The 21,768-nt window shown below is 34.0% G+C and overlaps 1 protein-coding gene across 1 annotated transcript in view; it reads right to left on the bottom strand.

Moving 5' to 3' along the window:
• LOC109060613 (eukaryotic translation initiation factor 4 gamma 2-like) overlaps positions 1-20,854 on the bottom strand; it is a 42,011-nt gene extending 21,157 nt beyond the window's left edge. The window contains exon 1 of the mRNA XM_042726848.1: positions 20,789-20,854. Coding sequence (XP_042582782.1) covers positions 20,789-20,854 — 66 coding nt within the window. The remainder of the gene's footprint in view (positions 1-20,788) is intronic.
• Positions 20,855-21,768: the final 914 nt, after the last annotated feature.

Raw genomic sequence — 21,768 nt, 5'->3', positions numbered from 1 at the left:
CTTGTCAGTATATTTAACACCTTAACCATAATTTCAAAGACCCCAGAGTTATGAAATAACATATAAAGATAAACGGAATGGGTCAAAAACACTTTTAGGTTTAACTAATTGCATTTCATATAAATTCAAACTATAATACATATGTAAATACATTGTAAATAACATACTAATTAAGTGTCTGCGTGTAAAAAACCTTACATTCATATTGGTATATTTATTTATTTATTAACTATTTTCTAGTATATTATTTTTTAGAATAAGTTATCCTGCTAATGTTTAGGCCTACCTTTTTTTTTTTTTTTTTTCACAAGGGTATATACTGAGTGCATTGAAGCCTTTCTTATTAATTAATCAATTAAATAAATAAATTATTCCTATTAAGATCACCTGCCACAGTTTTGAGTGTTATGTAAAGATTTCACACTGTATTGATATAAACACACTGGACACTCATCTGCATATACACTTACTCTTAATGAGCTCATCTCCAGTAATCTGTGTGGTTTATCGAGCGTATGGGGCTTTTTAAATCACAGATACTAAGAAATTAATTACTTTGAATCACATTTTGGACCAACAATATTTCACAGCTTCTAGTTGCCTGAACAAGCGAGTTCGTATTGAATAATGCTGCTGATTTGCGAGCTCCCAGCATGCATTTCAGCATGACTAATTTATGCAGTTGGTATTATAGGCTTATTCTTTTGCTGTTTGCTACATTTATTATTATGCAGTTGTTGTTGCTGTCATCACTATTATTTATTTGCTGTGTGGTATGTATGTGGTGCTGTTATAGCTCATCTTTTGCTTATTAATTGAGGTTTGTGTATGAAGTGTTGAACCAAGTGTATTTATATAAAGCTATAGAACATGATGTTGTTCATAAGATTCTGTTTTTAAGAAAATTGCACAGTTCTTATACATGCTTTATATATATGCAATGATGACAAATTAGAAATTTTTGGTCATTTCTAAATAATAATTTCCTGAATAAGAAATCTGTGTTTGACTTGATAGGAATTTATTGGTTGAGTGAAACATTTTGCATTTAGTGAACAAATAAGTTCAGTTTGGCAAGACAAAGTGTTACTGGGGATAGTTACTCAAAAATCTCATATATATTTTTGACTTTTCTTAAATTTCCTGTTTTTTTTTCAGTTTAAAAGTGAATAGAGAAATGATCATGAGTAGACTAAAAGATTATCATCTGGCAGTTCAAATGTGTTTTATCCAGCGCTGGATTTATTATTATTAATTCAAACTAAAACCAAAACAATGTTAGTCTGAAATAAAATAAAATAAAATATAAAAACTTAAACCTATTTTATTTCGGCAACATTTCTCATTATCATTAACTTGATGAACTAAAATAACTAAAATTAAAATGGAAATAAAATTTATAAAAACTATACAAACAAGTAAAAATTACTCAAACTAATAAAATGATAACTAAAATAAGAAAAACTAATAAAAATGACAACACCATGAAACAAAATTACTAAAACTTTGACTAAAATTAAAACACAAACAGAAAATATAAAAAAAATCAAAATAATAAAAACAGACCTCAGTCATACTAAAATAGAACTGTTATTTTAGAATACTATAGAATAATATTGAAAAGACCTGACTCAGACTCAAATCTGTCTCAATATTATAAGACCGTTATGACTAGTCAAGGCTGGTCTGAAACTATAACAAACTTTTTTTTTTTTTTTTTTTATCTGTATTCTAGTGAATAGATTTAAGGAACTGCCTACAAGAACTTAAAGTGGAAATTTAATGTGAGTCATGAAAAACTAATGCACAGAGCCAGTGTGATACATAATTTTTGGAAAGTGGTGCCAAGTTGCACAAAATGCAAAAATACCTGCGAATATCATTTGCATTCATTTCATCATTTAGTAAAGAGTTCCAATGTTTCTTCTGAGCCTCGAGTTTGTGCCACCAGATGGCAAAACTGCATGGGTCGTAAAGCAGTGCTGGATCAATACTGGGTACAGACAACATATTATAGCTGAAGCTATAACTGCTGCTATTGATTGAGGAGGGCAGGCTGTGGAATGAATAGTGAGGTTTGGAGTCATTTATTGTATACCCTTGCTCTTATGTGTTTTGCAAATATGTTGGATTGTATCTGGATTACCGGCCTAATCAGCTCATGTGATGGAAATATAATGAGAAAGACTATAATAGAACCTAGATGATTCTACAGTATTCTAAAATATTCTAGAGCAATCTGAATCATAATTGTTTAGACTCTCATTACGACGGCACCCATTCGCTGCAGAGGAACCACTAATGAGCAAGTGATGTAATTTCTCTCCAAATCTGTTCAGATGAAGAAACAAACTCATATATATCTTGGACGGCCCGAGGGTGAGTATATTTTCAGCAAATTTTCATTTTTGGGTGAACTAACAGTGTCTGGATTATGTACAGTCCCTGAAGCTCACTTTAATTTGAGTGTTCAGTCAAATACTGATCTGATATTGCAATGCCAGTGTTGATGCCAGGCTTTTTGAATAAGTGGCCTTGAGTGGATACAAAAGCAAATGTGACAAAATCTCAAATTGTGGAGAGCTCACCTATAGCTAGGGAAAACTAATTTAAGCAGAAAATGAAAAACCTGAAATAGCTTCATTTCATGAAAAGAGGGAGAATGTGTTTCTATGCATCAGCGTCAGTTTTGAAAGGCTGGTTTAAAGTTTACACTGAGCTCTCTTGCGGCTTGTTATGTATGAAGTGTCAAAACTATCAGCAGAGAGATTTTGAGTGCGCTGCACAGGCTGAATTTGAAGGGATCTTTGGGATATTTATAAAATAAATAAATAAAAGTATTTCCTTGATGGAACTGTAGTATTTTTCTCCCTGTTGGATTCATGCCATTTCATCTAGAGACAGAAAAAAGAACGAAATACTGCACCGTTCTGTGTTTGTTTTTTTTGTTTTTTTGTCTGTCTGGTTGCTGTTCCATGCAGTGAATGCAGCTAAGCTTAAGTAAAACTTTTTAAACCTTAAACAAAATATGCCAAAGTATCATAATTGATCCATACAATCTTAAAAATACCCTCCTAAAAACAGGGTACATTTTAGCAGGCTTTTAAAAAGAGTATTGTCATAAGTGACCTTTAATTTAATTAATATTACATTGTCTGCAAGAACATTTTTATTTTTTAATATACATTTAAGATTGGAAGTACACTACATGTGCAGACTCGTAGGGTAATTCTAAGCCTCTGAAGTCATATGATAACTTTGTGTGAAAAATGGACCAAAATTTAAGTCATTGTTTGCTGCTACTATTCCATGAGCTGTTAACTGCTCTAACTGGGTCAATGAGTTCATTTAGACCAGCATTGAGAACCAAAACGTATTCATTAAAAAGATTTGACTAAAAAAATAATATGTTCTTGAATCCTACACTGGTACAAAACAACTTCAGAAAATATGCCACTGTGAGTGTCTCAGATAGTTAGTACATCATAGGCGTCAGACTCCGGAGTGTGGGTCCAGACCTCACCGCAGTCAACATCACACATCACTGGCTTCTCACCGGGTGGCTGACAGCCAAACAATGACAGAGAGGTGGAAATGGATAATGCAGGAACCATTGCCAAAAAGAAGTATAGTTCAGGTTTATTTTATTAAGTATACTTAAGTAAATTTCAAGTATATTTTTAAGTATACTTTATGTAGTAAGTATACAAATATAAGTGCACTAGTAGTATACTTGTAAGTGTACTATTTCAATACTCATTGGGACTAAATTGGCCCACTTTCTAGTATATAAAAGTATACTTTTAAGTATACTTTTAGTATAACAGTAGAAAACTTTGAGTACAAAATTAGTTTTTAGTTTGTACTTCAACTATACTAAAAGTGAACTTATAGGTATACTGATAGTTTACTAAATAAATACTTGTAGCATTTTTAGTACACTCTGAAGTATAGTCTCTGTAAACTACTAGTTTAGTAGTTTTATACTGCAAGTATACTTGTAAGTTTTCTTTAAGTGAACTTTACATCATACTTTAAGTATACTACTATGTCCCTATATAGGTATTAATTTGTATATATTTGGTTATATGGATATCTGAACATACAAAACATCCAAAGAAAGAACAGGGTATCTGCTTGTAAACAAAACATTTTATTCTAGCTTCATGCTTTAGTTTTTATAAAAACTCATGAAGTTTCATAAATTAAAAATAAATAAACATTTTGAACAAAAAGCTGAAAAAAAGACTATGAATTGAATTCAGAGCGATAATCAAAACATAGAGAGTCGATCAACACCCCAAAGCTTGACAGTCATTACATCTTCATGGGTCTTCTCTTTAAGTTACACAGTTTTGATGCTGTTTTTTGTCTGATCGTGTTAGATTCAAGAGACAACCTTCTGGTCTTTCTCGTGAAACCAACAAGGAAGTGACTAAAACTGCAATTCATTGAGGGGTCGCTAGAGGCTGGCTCCAAAAGGGAGTCAGTCCCATAGACTCCCCATGTTATAATGACCAACTTTACATCAGAAAAATATATGTTTACAGCCTGGTACAAAAAGTGATTTTGGTCTATATTGCTAATTTTGCCCTCCATGACAAATATACGGCCACTTGAGTGACAGGTGGATTGCCACTGCTGCCACCACTATCGAGCTAGGTGGGCGTGGTTTAAGCAACCAGCCTCTTTGCCCATTTTCGATTATATGGGAGTGACTCGCTGCCAAAATGGCGACGGCGGGCTCCGCCCACTTTGAGCTTCAAAAACGCTCTTCAGAAATCTACGGGTGACGTTACGGACATAATACGTCCATGTTTTTATACAGTCTATGGTTAGATTACACATGGAAACATCTGTTGTTTTGGTTTCTTCTTCGCTTGTGTTTTGGAAATTTTGTACAGAAGGTGTGTAATAGCGCCCCCTACCGTATAACAATGAAAACATGGATTCCCGAAGCATAGCTCAAATATATTTAGAGTTTTTCTAAGTATAAGTCAAGTACACTTAAATGTCATTTTAAGTATATATCTGAGAAGTACATAAAGCACATTTCTGAAAAGTAAAAAAGTAGACTGAAAGTATACTTTCCTATTTTTAGTTTAAAAGTATAATAATAGTACATTTGAATAAACTTCTTTTTTGTAAGGGAAGCATAAGACTTGAGATCTACTGATAGATATTAACACATACTGTTGGTGTATTAGCAGTGGGTTCTCATTACCGTGATGTGTGTGTCTGCTATGTTGTAAAGGTCAAAATCCATTCATTAGCACAATAAAGTGAACTGACAGACAACTCACTAAAGGCCTTTTTTTAAAATATAAAATAAAGGTTTCTATAAAATGAATATGTTATTTCAAACACAACAGGAATTTATTCAGACAGTAAATCAGCTTATTTACTGCACTGAGGCAACATTCATTTTCATTCATAGCTCTCATTGATCATTTTATCCAGAGGAAGCTGAATGCTGAATCTATACAGTAATATCTATAGAGCCATATATCATAGACCACGTCATTTATGATGTGTGTATGTGCACCCATGTGTGACTCTGGACAATGAAAGGTTAAAGGAGATGACTGACTGGTTTCATCATTCTCAGTGACTGTGGGATGACGAGTTGCATAATGACTGACAGTTAACTACCAAATGGGTTTGGTCAATTACAATTGTGTTTTCATTGCGTTAATTAATCCAGTTCATTCATGTGGGAAATGTGTGCATATTTTATCTCTGTGTTACAGACTTAAATGGTCATGAGATGTTGTTGCTTGAAAATAATGACCTTGTGGCTAGAGCAGACAGAATCACTGGGTCTGTATGACTCTAATGAAGTATGATCTGAAAGTGGACATTTTTTGAGTCATAGGTTTGTGTACAACAGGTTTTTCAACAAATTTTTGATCTTGTTAATGATTTAGAGGCCTTAAGAATTCATATATTAAATATGACACACAGTAAGCTTTATAGGGTCAAATAATCATTGTTGACTTCTGGATAAAATGGCTAATATAAACTATGGTATAAACACATGCAACCAAATGCTTCATTGTCACTTGGAGATGCTTGTTGGCCACAGTAAGCTGCAATGTGGACCAAACCTAATGCTGTTTGGTCAAGGGTTTGACATGAAGGGAAACCTGCACTTACCCTTACCCTGATCTCCCATGATGCCCCAGATCCACCGCAGCTATATATAAATGAGGACTTGTGCAGCTCTTATGTCTCATAGAGCACCAATGCCAGCAAAGCTGTAAATGCTGGGCTACTAGAGCCATTAATGGGTGCTTGTCTCCATACCAGCTCTTCAGGAGACATAACAACAGATTTCACCTAAGCTGTTGTTTTCCATTTCAAGGACCTGGATTTAATTTCCCGCCTCTTACACAAATTCCAGGTATGTGGTCTGTGTTCACTCAAACCCTTGAGGTGGTTAGCTGTGTGAATTGCTCACCAGCTCTGGCAGTCACCATCGCTGTCAAGAGCACTTTATAAACACTAACTGTTGGAAAGCACTGACTACTGAGCCATGCTCTCTGTTGAAACATAGCAGAAAGGATGTTGCGGATGACTGAGAGAAAAATATATACATTTTGTTTTTCTTTATTTAAAACTGTTTTAGATAATTTGTTACATGTGTCAGTTTTGATCTATTAACTGCAGGAGCCTGTTTTTATAAAATAAAAAGTTAAAGAGGACAAGTTTTAAAATAACAAAAAAATAAAGTCACAATTACAAGAAATTACACAATTAAATAGATAGTTACCCCCCCCCTCCCAAAAAAAAAAATATATAAATCTGTCATTACTCACCCTCATGTCGTTCCAAACCAGTAAGACCTTCGTTCATCTTAGGAACACAAATTAAGATATTTCTGATGAAATCCAAGTGACCCTCCATAGAGAGCAAAGAAACTGACACGGTCATGGCCCAGAAAGGTAGTAAGGACATCATTAAAATAGTCCATGTATCATCAGTGGTTCAACCTTAATTTTATGAAGCTACGAGAATACTTTTTGTGTGCAAAGAAAACAAAAATAATGACTTTATTCAACAATTTCTTCTCTTCCGTGTCAGTTTTCGATGCAGGGTTCACGTCAGTACCACAACACATACTTGTAGCTTCATAAAATTACAGTTGAACCACATGGACTTTTTTAACAATTTCCCACCTTCTGGGCCTTGAATGTGTCAGTTGCTTTGTTCTCTATGGAGGGTCACTTGGATTTCACCAAAAATATCTTAATTTGTGTTCTGAAGATGAATGAAGGTCTTACGGGTTTGGAACGACATGATGGGGAGGAATTAATGATAGAATTTTCCTTTTTTTTTGTGAACTATACCTTTAAGCAATTACTACTATGCAGCTTAGTCATGACTGTGAGATACAAAATTTCAATTACCTTTTAATTTTACCCCAGGTAACTTTTAGGCTAACTATAACATTTGCTAGATTTAGGGCCTGTTCACACCAAAGATGATAACTAATGATAACGATAAAGATATAGCTTTAAAAATCATTTTAACAACATTCACAATATTACTTAAAAAACAACAACAACAACAACAACGGTATTTCTGATCAAAATAAATACAAACTTGGTGAGCATAGACCCCTTTCAAAAACTATCAAATTTAAAATAAAATGTTAAGTATATACCAAGGGTTTGTAAAACCTTTTTTTTTTTTTCACAATTTGGTAGTGTATATACTTTAAATTTTACATCATTATATATTTTAATTTTTTGGTAAAAAACATAAATATTCAGTGTATAATATAAATCTAATTTAAGGTAACACTTTATTTCGATAGTCCACTTTAGACATTCTACTAACAGTAAGTAACTTTGCAACTACATGTCAACTAGCAGTTAGTATATCTTCTAACACTTTCTGTATCAACTTATTGTTAACTTTTACTAACTCTAAACCTACCCCTAACACTAACCCTAAACCTACCCTAACAGTCTACTCTGAGAGTTAGTAGTCATGTAGTTGCAAATTAATGAGAATTAGTTGACGTAGTTGACATGTAGTTACAAAGTTACTTGTAGAATGTCTAAAGTAGACTATCGAAATAAAGTGTAACCTAATTTAATATTCTAATGTAATCTAGCCTACTGTAATCTAATCTAATCTAATCTAATCTATATATAATTAGAGAATATGAAAATCATGAAGTTTTGAGTAAGGCACATCTACTGTAGTAACTTTTTAGAAAATCCTTTTTAGGGAATATTTTTTAGAAAGGTCTCTGCACTGCCTATTGATTTTATTTTCAAAATATTTATTGTGTCTGGCCCAGCATGTGGTGTCCATTTGGACTCTAAATTGGACTCATCAAGCTTTAGTGAGAGTAGTGCCAGACTAAATGTAATGTGGAGTGGTGCATTTGCCCACAGAGAGCAATTTACTGTGCCACTGATTTTCATTATTTCATGTATTGTAACTTTCTATAAACCCTCAAACCCATCATAATTACCTCTGAGATAAGTGGTTCTCAGTGTAAAAACCAAACAAAGACTATCATAGAAGTCTGCTTGATGCCCTCTGTGCATCTGACTCAGATAGCAAAAGCCCCGCAGCTACTTTCACGTCAAAGCAATGCCTCTCAGATTGAAGGATGATAATGTAGAAGCAGGAGGTCGAGGCTGGGTCTGGGACCTTGTTTATGTGAATAACAGCACTTTCTGTTTGCAGAAACAAACTTCCTTTTTTTTTTTTTTGGAGGTTGACAGCTTCTTTTTTAACTTAACTTAGGAAAAGAGCAGCCTGAACATTCAGATAAATATCTACTTTTGTGTCTTATAAAAGAAGGAAAGGCATGAGGGTGATTAAATAATGACAGCTTTTCTTATTTTAAACACTTTTTAAAACTATTCTGCATTCTCAAAGTTCTTTCTGGTTGATTTGCCCTGAAAATGACTACGTTCTTTCCCACGCAACAGTAAAAAAACATAAGGAAAAATGTCTTCACTCTTCCATTATCTGAGTATTAAGTGCATGATAAAGTTGCCTTGAGATATAGTTCACAGAAGGAATATTTAATCAAGGATCTCAGGGAAGCTCCCTGCTGATCTGTAATGTATAACACAGTGAAGCAATCTAAGGATATTGTTTGCAATATTAAAGTAGCTGGGTGGTAAACATCAACATTTGTATCATTAAATGTGAATATGCAGACATTTGCAATCGTTACCTGCAGCCGTATGATGGAGGACTGAAGTTCAGGCTTTGTTTGCCCTATCATCCATCATGTGAGCTTAATGTCAGTGCATAAAAGCTCCACCTTAAATGTGAATCTACTCTGATAAAGGTCTGGGCCATGAAATGATCTTTGTGATGGATGACATTCCCCGCACCCTGTCTGTGAAAGACAGCTGAATGAGAAATCCAAAGAGCCGTAATATTCATGCTGGAAGGAAAACAGACAGCGTCTGCCTCCATTTGAGCTGTTATTACATGTGCTTCTGATGCTTCATTTCAATATTCAAATACGCAAAGAAGATTCAGGCATTTGGATGATCAGTTCACTGAGCTGTCATTACATCTTTTGAAGTAAAAGACACACTCTGATTCCATTCAGTGCTGTCACAAAGCAAAAAATAATTCTGTGGATATGAATCAGGGTTAAGCCAGGAAGGCATGTGTGCCATCTAATCAACATGAGCTGTGCAAGCAGGCATTGACCACCCTTTTCATAGTGTAATTAACAGATTTTTCATTTTCTCAGTGCAATCTGTGCCTGTATTTGTATTGCAACAAATATATTTGGGCTAGGGAATGATTAAAGATGTATAGTCCAATTTTCAAATTTAATTTTTTGTTTTTAATTTTTATTTTTGGGGGGCTTTAAGTCAACAATGTCAAGGTGATACAACTATATTATTATTGCATTATAATGCATAAAAAGCCTCATAAAAAAAACACATTTTTTTTTTTTTTGGAAAACTTCATTAAATAGTTTAGAATAATAATGTATGATAATTTATTTTAAATATAAAAATAACCGGCCCTCTACTTTTAAATTTGTAAATTATCTTTTATAATGTTTTGTCCAAAGATATGCTGTGTGACTAAAATAAATAAATAATAACAATATTTGTAAATATATATAAAACAATTTATAATATATTCTTAAATGTATACACTCATGTATTTCATTTGTAAGGATTGTTGTTGTTTATGAATTAATAATTGACTACTGATTTAGAAAAACTTTAAAATGTATTTATAAATATATTTAAAAATGTATATAAAAATATAAAAAATATATTAAAAAAATAATATAAAATATATACACACACACACACACACACAAATAAACAAAATAAAATACATATTCAAACAAAAAAAAAAAACATCTCATGGAAATAGCATAAAAGTTTTTCAAAACCACATAAAAACCAACATGAATTCAAACAGTACATTTCTAGACTAATTAGGCACTATTTCAATACAAAACCAAGTGGCATCTGCAAACAAATGCTGCAAGACCTTTTCTTTGAAATCACTCAACTTTTTCGAGTCATGTTTGTAATTAATTTTAGCCAGCTGAAGCCAGTGTTTTTTAGGAATGCATTAAGTTTCCCTCAAGTTCAGATAGGAACTTGTGCTTGTTCTTGTTTGCGCTATATTATTTGTATTCAAAATTTTCCAGGTACATACATACTTTTCTGTTCTTGTAGTACAGAGATTTTTCATGATCCATTCTTTAGTTATTCCCTGCTGTGCTGACAGACATAAATCACTCCACTCTTATCTTGCACGAATTTAATGGAAAAATAATTATGTTTCTTGCTGAGGCAGGAGTGCGTTAAGCCCCAAAAGTCAATCGGCAGATAAAGACGGAGAACAGTTCAAAATGTGTTTATTCATCCATTCTGTTTGCTATCATTTTGTGTGCCAGACATGATTTAAACAGACAAAAGACAGAAAACTGAAAAAGATCTTGTATGTAATTGAAAATTCACTCTATGTCAGCATATCACAGACAACAATATTTGGCCATAAGGAAGTACATTTTTTATTATAGTCTAATCGAGTTGTCAACCCAGATGGCCTTTAGTTGTTAATTACAACAAAATCCGATGCAAAACTAATTACTCAGACACACATACGAACAAAATATTCATTAAACATTTACTTCCCTGTAGGCCTATTGTTAAATCAATAATTTGAGAATGTATTTTTTTTTTTTTTTTTTTTTTTTAGTGCAGTCTAGTGCAGAAATATTTTATTTCACAAAAACTGCCATTGATCTGCAGGAGGATAAACACAACATGAAACATCTCAGACAAAAATCTGTCAAAGTCTTTGAATTGTTTCTGTCTTCTTGCATGTCAGTGCTTGAACAGTATTTGATTATCATCTCTCAAAACATCTTGAGTAACTGAAGAGGGAATATGTCAAACTTGCTTTTAGAGCTGAAAAAAATATAGGAATGATTTGGACTGATTTACATTTGTGTTTTTTTTTTTTTTCCAATGTGATATTTATTTTATTATGGATATTTATTTGTGTAATGAGATTTATAATAAATTAAGTAATCATAAATTAGAATAAGAGTTTACCTTTTTTTTGTTTATATCAAATTTAAAGGAACAGATCACTCAAAAAAAAAAAAAAAAAAAAAAAAATACTGAAAATGCATTCACCTTCAGGCCACCCAAAATGTAGATGAGTTTGTTTGTTCATCATTACAGATTTGGAGAAATTTAGCATCACTTGCTCACCAATGGATCCTCTGCAGTGAATGGGTGCCGTCAGAATGAGAGTCCAAACAGCTGATAAAAACATCACAATAATCCACAAATAATCCACACAACTCAGTTCATCAAATAAAGTCTTGTGAAGTGAAAATCTGAGTGTTTGTAAGAAACAAATCCGTTGTTATATTGATTTCAAATTCAAATCGTTGCTAAAATATGAGTCCTATATCAGTGATATTGCTTTCTCCTGTGAAAAGCTGTCTTGACTGAATCAGGAGAGAAATTTATAGATCAGGCACCACTTACACTGGAGGCAGCGTTATTAGGGATTATGGCCAAAAAAGATGGTTAAAAGTTAAAACGCCTTAATGATGGATTTGTTTCTTACAACCATGCAACTTTTCACTTCATAAGACATTAATTGATGGACTGGAGTGGTGTGGATTACTTGTGGATTATTGTGATGTTTTTATCAGCTGTTTGGACTCTTATTCTGACGGCACCCATTCACTGCAGAGGATCAATTTGTGAGCAAGTGATGCAATGCTACACTTCTCCAAATATGTTTCGATGAATAAACAAACTCTACATCTTGGGTGACCTGAAGGTGAATAAGCAAATTTCATTTTTGGGGGAACTATTGCTTTAAGGACAGAAACATATACTTTCTGCCAAGTTTGCCCAACTAAATATAAGATGAAATACAGAATCACATCAGTGACTCAGTGAGTTTTGTTGAAACTTGTTGAAAGGACAAAGCATGTGCAAACCTGACTTAAGAATGGCGCTACGTGCTCAAGCCACCGCATCAATTCAACACCCTCTCATAAAGCTGTCAGCTGTAGATCTATGTGGCGGCTGACATCTTTAGACTGCTGAAGATGAAGCTGAAGGTATGATGTGAGGGGCATGCCATATCTCCCTGCATAATAAAGCATAAATATGCACGACAATTCATTTTCTTAGACGCTTAAGATGTCAGGTCGGGTTGGGCTGCTGTGAGGAGGTTCACTGTGAGACAGGAGCATGATAAAATGGCAGGAAGTTCAGTGTTTCTTGACAGGAAACACCCTTGGGATGCTGTAATCTCGTGAGATGTTTAATTTCCTCAAACTCTTGATGCTGCTTCAGGTGTATCTGTTTGTATAGGAGACATTTCAAGAAGGCTTAGTTTTTTTTTTTTTTTTGGGTTGCATGGGTGATTTTTAGGGAGAATAAAGCTAATAAAATCTTAAGCGTGTTTATGACTTTCTTTATTCTGTTCAGCACAAAAGTAAATATTTTAAAGGTTATTGGTGACCAAGCAGTTGATAGTGAAAATTTTTTTTTTCCATATGAAAAAAATAAAATAAATAAAACCGGTATAGAATGTTGTTACCAATATTCTTCACAATATATTCTTTTGTGTTAAACAGAAGAATGAAAATAGCCCTTTAAAGGGATACTCCATCCCAAAATTAAAATTTTGTCATTAATCACTTACACCCATGTCGTTCCAAACCCGTAAAAGCTTTGTTCGTCTTTTGCTTTTTAAATGTAAATGCAATTAGTTTAACTTTATTGTACTAGCAATGTAGTACATATAAAACATATAACGTGTAATATATTGTAAGTTTTACATACTTTTTTTGTCAATATTATCAATATTATAATACATTATCAAATATACTTGTGATATCAAAAAACACAATTAAATATAATTAATATATAATCAAGTACTTATAATCAAGTACTTCATATGTGCTTTAGTATCTTTGTCAACACAATGAGCACATTTCTTTAAAGCATGAAGACTATTAAAACATAATTATTTAAAATAGTAAGGTAAACATTTGATTTGACAATATTATAATGTTTTAAAAAGTGTACCTAAGTGTGTTAAGAAACAGTCATGAAAGTCTACTCTCTTTAAGTACTCTTAAGTGGCCTTTTATTTAAATTATATTATTTTATTTTGTATTTTTTTACAAGTGTGACCAATCAGAATCGAGTATTTCAGAGAGCCATTTACTACGCAATAACAACTACTAGAAACAGACATTTATATAAACACAGTGGGAGTCTGTGTCTCTGTGGCGCGACCAATGGCAGATGGGAGAGCGCTGAGGAAACCTTCTTTAAAAAAGTCTGTATTTTTGTGATTTTTTTAATGCTCTAGTAGTGGAAAATTTACACACCTCACTTTTAATACAACCATTAAACTTTTCACTAATGCTAAACAACTATTCAGTATCCAGAAGAAAACAATGCCTCCAATAAATGGTACTATTTGGAAATCATTACTATTCAAATCATGCATTTGACGACAGCCTAAACTGATAATTATTCTGCCCTTGAAAAAGTCCTCCAATTTGAATGATAAGCAATTTATGTACCGTTTCATTGTTCGGCAGGAGCAGAGAAAAAAAGAATCTCAAATTAATATATTCAGCGGATGCAAAGGCAAATATCCCTTTATTGTTCAGTGCTATTTGTTAAAGCAAGCAGGCAACTAGGCTTCAATTGATTCATTCTGTAAAGGGATCACACTGTGTCTGAGGTGCCCCCAAGGGCCTCATGTGCAGCTTCAATTTCCAGCAACTGCAAAGCCATAAATGAGTGCAGAATCAACATCCTTACATACAACTGCAATCAGTGCAGAGGGTTCTGTGCCAGGAAAAGGGTAGAGGTGAGTGATGGAGCTTATTTCGTCCCTGGCTTGTCTCTACAGCGGATTACTGGCTCGTGCTGTGGCTCATGAGAGCTGTGCTGATGTGCAAAGTCTAAGTCTTTTTCGTTCAAGGTCAAGTAGTTGGACAAAACAAAATTCAGCTTGGACCAAAGGCCCTGTCTTCACTATTTTCCCCTACACAGATTAACCAAACACCCACTCTAAAAAGGAGCTTAAAGGTGAATCATTATTAACCATTGATTTTGAAACCCAATCAAAAACTAGGTTTAATCTGTGCCGTGATCCTTCCTTTCTGCTTTGAATCCATGATCCAATGCTGATAAGTCAAACAGACGCAAAATATAATTTAGTGACTATTTCTACAGGTTATTGCTTATGCATAAGCAATATCAAAAGAGTAGAGTGCTGATATTGATATTGCAATGAATCAGTGTTTTTGAAATGAAAAAGAATATATTTTGAAGAATGTTAGTAGCCAAATAGATGCTGGTAGCCATTAAATTTCATACTAAAAAAAAAAAAATTCTATGGAATTCAATGGGGACCAGCAACTGTTTGGTTACCTACATTCTTTAAAATGTCTTCTTTAGTGTTCAACAGAAGAAAGTAACTGATACAGGTTTGGAACAACTTGAGAGTGAGTAAAATGAAATATTTTTATTTTTGGTTGAACTATTGCTTTAAATGCCCTGATCTTAAATGGGGAATGTTGCTCAACTGTCCCAAAATCCCCCACAGCTACTTCAAAATGTTAAAGGGGTCATATGATGCAGTTTCAAGTTTTCCTTTCTCTTTGGAGCGTTACAAGCTGTTCGTGCATAGATAAGATCCCTAAAGTTGCAAAGACTAAAGTCTCAAACCCAAAGAGATATTCTTTATAAAAGTTAAGACTTGTCCACGCCCTCCTAAAACACCTCATTTAAACATACCCCCACATGTCTATGTCACTATGTGGGAAGATTTGCATAACGCCGCTCAAATGTTCACACAAAGAAAGAAGGTATAATTTTTATTTTCACTGTAGTCTTGTTGCTGATGCCGCCGCCATGTTGGGGAGACACTTTGTGGTTTGTTGTGAAAGTGAAACTACTTTGTTTGGCCTTCCAAAAGAGGACACGACTAGAAATCAGTGGTTAAGTTGTATTTGCAACACTGTTCCAGAACAGTTCAACCCAAATATTCCGATTTGTGCAGCGCATTTTACGGAGGACTGTCTCCTGGGAGAGAAGCCTACAATGCCGGTGTCTGTTTCTATAAAGTTGGGCAATTCCAACTTTGTAGGGACAGTCTGGCGCTTCTGACTCACGGCCTGTAAGTATGTTTTCATATTTAAAGAATTTGCCACTGATGATTCAAACGCGAGTTTTGAGCAGTGTAGGGTAGCACTTGTTGTTTGTCATTCCTCCGATCACAAATGCAGACATGGTTTTATGTTTACGCGGTGCGATACGCAACGAAATGCGTACAAAGAAAGTATAAGTCATTATAATCAGTAATTATGTCCCCACTGGATGCAACAAATGCCTCGTTTGTAATGGGTTTCATTGGTTTTGTCTCATCGCGCCGGGACACACCATCACAGTATGTTAAGGGATGTAACATTTCCGTCACACGCTTGAGGAATTCGGCCAATCACAATGCACTGGATAGCTGGCCAATCAGAGCACACCTCACTTTTCAGAACGTTGAGCTTTGTAAAAATCTACGTGTTTCAGAAAGGCAGGTCATAGAGGAGAAACAATAATGTACAGTAAGTGGAAATTGTTTTTTTTTTAACCTTAAACAGCATAAACACATTGCATTACACCAAATACAGAAAATAATGTTCTTTTTAGCGGCATCATATGACCCCTTTAAAGTTGGGTGAAAAACTTGTTCACTAAAAGTTTTTCTTCTTGTAAGAATGTATGTATCCACTGTCTGTTGAAAAAAAGAAAAAAGAAAAAGAAAAAGCCCAACAACACAGGGAATGAGAAGGTGGCATCTTCTGTTCCAAGTTTTTCATTACATCACACAATGGCCTGTGAATTCATGACAGCATTGATAGAGCACAGCTTCCTCACACCTACAGTACACATACACTCCTATATAAGATTTACCATTGAACTTCATTGTGGGAACCAGGCATTTCTCACTGATCCAAATGATTAACTTGGTCTTATGAGACCAGAGTATGGAATTCCAGAAATCTATATTTTGTAAATATGGGCCTTGGAAAAGTCTAGATGAGTTTATTCTGCTTTAGCTAAAGTAGGTAGTTCTGTTGTGGACAACAACCATGCATGTCCCTTCTGCAGGCTGCATCTTACTGCGTGAGATGAAAAAGACACTCTTTGTGTCACTTTTGTGTGCTCTGAGACACTTGCTTGGAACATCTCCTGCTCTTTTTCTAGCAAAAATGTATTCATCACAAAATAAAAGCTTAAAGTAAAAGCCTGATTATTTCAGGAACCTTGTCACAGGCCCATTGATTTAGAATTTCTTTGTTACTTTTGCTGTATTTTCACACGTAAAACAATGATGTGGCATTCCTATTGTACCACTGTCCTCTTTTTTCAAAGAAAAAAGTCTCCTGAAAATTCTCTCCCAGGTAGTTCCATTGTTGTTATCATTAAGACTGAGAATGATTCAGTGGGCTATGTAACACTTTCAATTGTCAAGAAATTACTATGGTTACCTTTGGATAACAAATTGCCTTTAACATGCAACGGAACACTTTCATAGTTGTAGTCTGTAACTTTCAGAAGGGTATACTCATTTTCGCAACATAATTTATCACTTATCTATCAAAGTGATAAATTGATATGTTGCAGACAGCCTATTACTGTATATTACTTGTTCATTAGAAGAAAATATCAGTATGAATTTGACTTTGCATTATACAGTAATATAGCACAAACAACCTTTCAAGTGCTTTTCCAGTTAAACTAGTCTGCAGCAACAAATTTTACATACCTGTGGAATTCTTGAAGTATATTTGCACTCATAAATTTACCTACTCCTCGCAGAATTTACAAAATGTTAATAATTTTAAAATACAAGAGGGATCATAAAAATTGTATGTTGTTTTTTACGTTCTCATAACAGTGAAATAGTTTTTATCACTACTATTACTAACAATAATAGTAATTCATTAAATTATTTTTTTTAAATACCATATTCAAAAGTTTACATACACTTGATTCTTAATAGAATATAATAAAAAATAATCACACCTGGATGATCCACAGTATTTAGAACAACTTGAAAACAGTAAAACATGAGTTTTTACTGACCGCATGAACATTTGTCTCCTGGCTGGATGCTGAACCACTTTTATAATGCCAAACCTCACAAAGCAAGATTGAATTCAGTGCCACGACTGACTATATATCAGAGGCCACAACCTTGCTTTAAAAAACATTGCTTTCATTTATCAGGAGACAGTAGCTCATAGCAATGGGATGGAAGAGTCTGAATGGCTGGATTTATAGATGGTTCTCTAAAAAGCATCAAAAACACTTCATTCTTAATTACTTGTGGCATCCATGTGTGTCATCCAATCTGAACAGTTAAGTTAAGAGGATGTTTAGACTGGTGGGTTAAAACACACTTGAATAAGCACTTTAATAAAAGCAGTCAAGCATCAGTGCAGCCCTCACTTTACAAACTTTTTTTTCTTGTTGATCAAAGGCTCTTTATAAAATGAAGGGTTTAGTTTTATTTCAAACACTGCCACAACAAGTGTTCATTTCATTGACATAGAGTGTAAGTGAACATGTCATGTTTTTTTTAATGGAATTAACATCTGATATAGAGGGATGTTTATAAGATGGTACACAAGAGAGACCTGATTTAAAATCTAAGGGCAGCAAAATGATGATGATGATTATTATTATTATTCTTTGTTTTTTTACAATATATAAAAGTCATGCTTATTCATGCAAAATTCATGTGGCTGTTTGGGAGGGCATTGCTATGCAGTTGCTAGGGTGTTTTGGAGGGTTGTTAGGGTATTGCAGGTTTTGTGGTCCCTAAGGGCCATATTTACTAAACTGTGCAAATTAGCAATGCAGCTAACAATGCACATTAAAGAATACAGATGCAGTCAGATAATTTCCATAATGACTAGCACAATCTACCATGAGCAGCACAAATTACCGCCTGCTTTAATAAGACATGCTTTTTTGGCATTAAAGGTGCTTTGACTCTACTAAAGCATAAAAATACCATAATTTGTTTGCAGATATTTAAGAAACATGCATTTTTATCTGAAAAACAATGCTACAGTCAGTTATTCTCCTTTGAAAATGTGCGTTCCGGGCTGGAATGTCGGTCTCTGTTTTGGTTTGTGAAACCCTCCCACTGCCAGTTTACCCAGTTGTATTTTGTCACCCTGGGTTGCCAGTTGGCCGAAAACACGGCGTATTTCATTTCATTCATCGTCAAGTGCGCTCGTTCCTGTTGGTGTCCTCAATCTGGCAACCTGCGTGTCCGTCAAGTCTGAGGAGGAGGGGCCGGGTGAAAAAAACCCTCTCCAATATTTTGAATTTGGACTGCAATACCTAGTTCAACCACTTGGTGTCAATCCTACATACAGCACCTTTAAATAATGGCGCAAATACTCGTAATTTGACGAGCCCAAACATTAGTAAATCATGATTTTAATACTCTCCTCCCATAAATTTTGTGTCTGAAAGGGAAACTCCTGCAAATGCATATTCAGCAAGATCAGGCACACAAATATCTGTGTTCACGCCTTTTCGGCGCTGTTCCTTCACTGCGCGTCTTTAGTAAATCCTAACAGATTGTTTACGCTGGTGTAAGACCTAAATATCTTGTTTCCCAAAATCTGGGATTTTTTCCCACACATTTTTTATTTGCCAAAATGGTCTCATAGAAAAGAAATCTCTCTCCTCTACAAGACGTGTAATTTGAGAAATCACTGATATCCTTAGCAGGACAAGTTACTTGTTTTGATAATTCCTGAATGCATTAAGATTCCTAGGCTGAAGCCAACTATTCAAACATTCTATGAAAAGAGATTAGGGTATCCATTTTCATTTAGTTGGAAGAACTGGACAACATATAAATATTTATGACAAGCATAAGCTTATATCAGTGTGAAGAAAAATAAGAAAAGGTTGTCACATTGAAAATTTGTAGCTCAAATTATTGCTTGATATTTTTATTTAGAGAGAGGTCATAAATAAACTTCAGCTTTTGGTTTTCATTTTAGAATTTTCGACAAGACCACAAACAACATGTCAGTTCAGTTTCTATGCAAACGTGGAGACAAGTGGAGAATAAATGCTTATTTTATTCTCATGGTGTTTTCAAGTGCTGTATTGAGATTTGATTATAGCAACCATTCATAGGAGGCATTTGCATTTCTGAGGCCTGTTTCAAAGAAACAGTTGTAGGCCTCCAGACCTCAAGAGAAAAATAAATAAATATGGCAGAAAAAAACATTTAATGCAATGCGACTGCAATTATTTTAATATCTCTGTTATATCTAACAGTTTTATCACATATCTTACTTGCAATAGTGTGTTTAGTAATGCATTCTATCTCTTTAACCATAATACTTTTAACTCTGAAACTAAATTGCCAAGTCATTGTCTTTAGGACTGAGTCATTGATTCATTCATTAGATTCTTGTGTTGCTCAGAGATGTGCAACAACTCTACTTTAGATTTGTTTGGAATTATTTTCATTGGCAAAATAAATCAAAAACAGACAATATTCCAAGTCTTATCTGTTGTACAAAATCAATACGACATTTGCAAACGTGCTGATATGCGGGAAAAAACAGCACTCTTGCCCAGGTATCGCTTAACTACCTAAATCCTTTATAAATAAATATACATTAAAAACAAGAACTCAGCACAGGGACAATTTTGCCTTATAGCTATACCTCAAAGATCCTGAAGTGGACATTTGGAAGAAAGAAAAAAATAAGTAAAAAGACACACTTTACAGCCTGTCAGAGGGGAAATTTTTTTTTTCTTCATTGTACTACACAACGTTAGTAAGAAATGCATTTTTGCATTTCTAAACACTCCATTCCAACAAGGCGATGAGCACTTTGAACAACAACAGGCTGAGACGTCTATAATCACAATTGCATTGAAGCCCATAACATCATGACTATCTGGTATAAAAAACATCCGTCAAGCTTTAATGGCTTTTATTGAGCAGCTGCCAAAGTAAATAATACGTGCAAACCAAACATTCAGAATCATTTGTCAAAATGATGTGCATTTGATTCTGAAAAGTGGGACAAAGGGCCACTACATTGTAGATGGTAGAAATTTATGTGCAGGTCTCAGGTAGAGGTCTGCACTATAATAATAGCTCTTGCACTCCATTTTTCTGCCTTCTTCTCAGAATTGTCTGCCCTTGCTGCCCTCTGTCAAACACCATTCAGGTTTCCTTCCACTTCCATCTCCCACTTCAGCCTTTCCTCCTCCTTCAGAAGGTGCATGGTGCCTTCTGTTTAACATTTTGCAGTCATGCTGCACTGTGTTTTTCTCAAAGCCTCCATGACTTTCTTTCCAAAATACATGGATAACAGTCACTAGCTACATGAGCAGTTTTTTGCACTGCTATTCTACTATATTTGGGTCAGTAAGATTTTTTAATGGTTTTGAAAGAAGACTCTTACACTCACCAAGGCTCCATTTATTTGATAAATCATACAGGAAAAACATTAATATTGTGAAATGTTATTCCAATTTAAAATAACCGTTTTCTATTTTAATATAATTTAAAGCATATCTTATTCATGTGATGAAAAGCTGAATTTTCAGCATTATTACTTCAGGCTTCAATGCATAATCATTCACGAATCATTCTAATGTACTGATATGATGCTAAAGAAACATTTCAGATTATTATCAGTGTTGAAAACCATGATACAATTTTTTTAATATTCTTTGATAAATAGAAAGTTCAAAAGAACAGGGTTCTAAACAATGTCAAAGTTCTTACTGGGACTTTTATTCCTTTCTGATTAAAAGTATTAATTTCTTTAAAAAAATAAAATAAAATCATCTGACTGACTCTAAACTTTTGAACTGTAGTGTAAACGTAAAAAAAATTAAACATTTAACATCAACATTCAGCACAAGTTTTAGAGTAGATATAGAGTGCAAAAGAATATTTTAAAAGAAATGACTTATTCTCTTACATTACCATGAATTTCTTAGAATTAAATGAATGTTAAACATTTTAAAACAGGCATACCACGCTAACAGAAAAAAATTTAATAACATACCAGAAATTCAGAAAAGTAAGTTAGAGACAAATGTTACAAGGATAAATAATATCTGTGAGCTCAAGAGCCAAAGGCAGTCCTCAACTCCATTTGTCAAAGATCCATTTAACAGACTAATGGGT

Source organism: Cyprinus carpio, chromosome B7 (genome assembly GCF_018340385.1).
Source record: "Cyprinus carpio isolate SPL01 chromosome B7, ASM1834038v1, whole genome shotgun sequence".
Taxonomy (NCBI): domain Eukaryota; kingdom Metazoa; phylum Chordata; class Actinopteri; order Cypriniformes; family Cyprinidae; genus Cyprinus; species Cyprinus carpio.
This window is presented reverse-complemented; position numbering and strand designations above follow the sequence as displayed.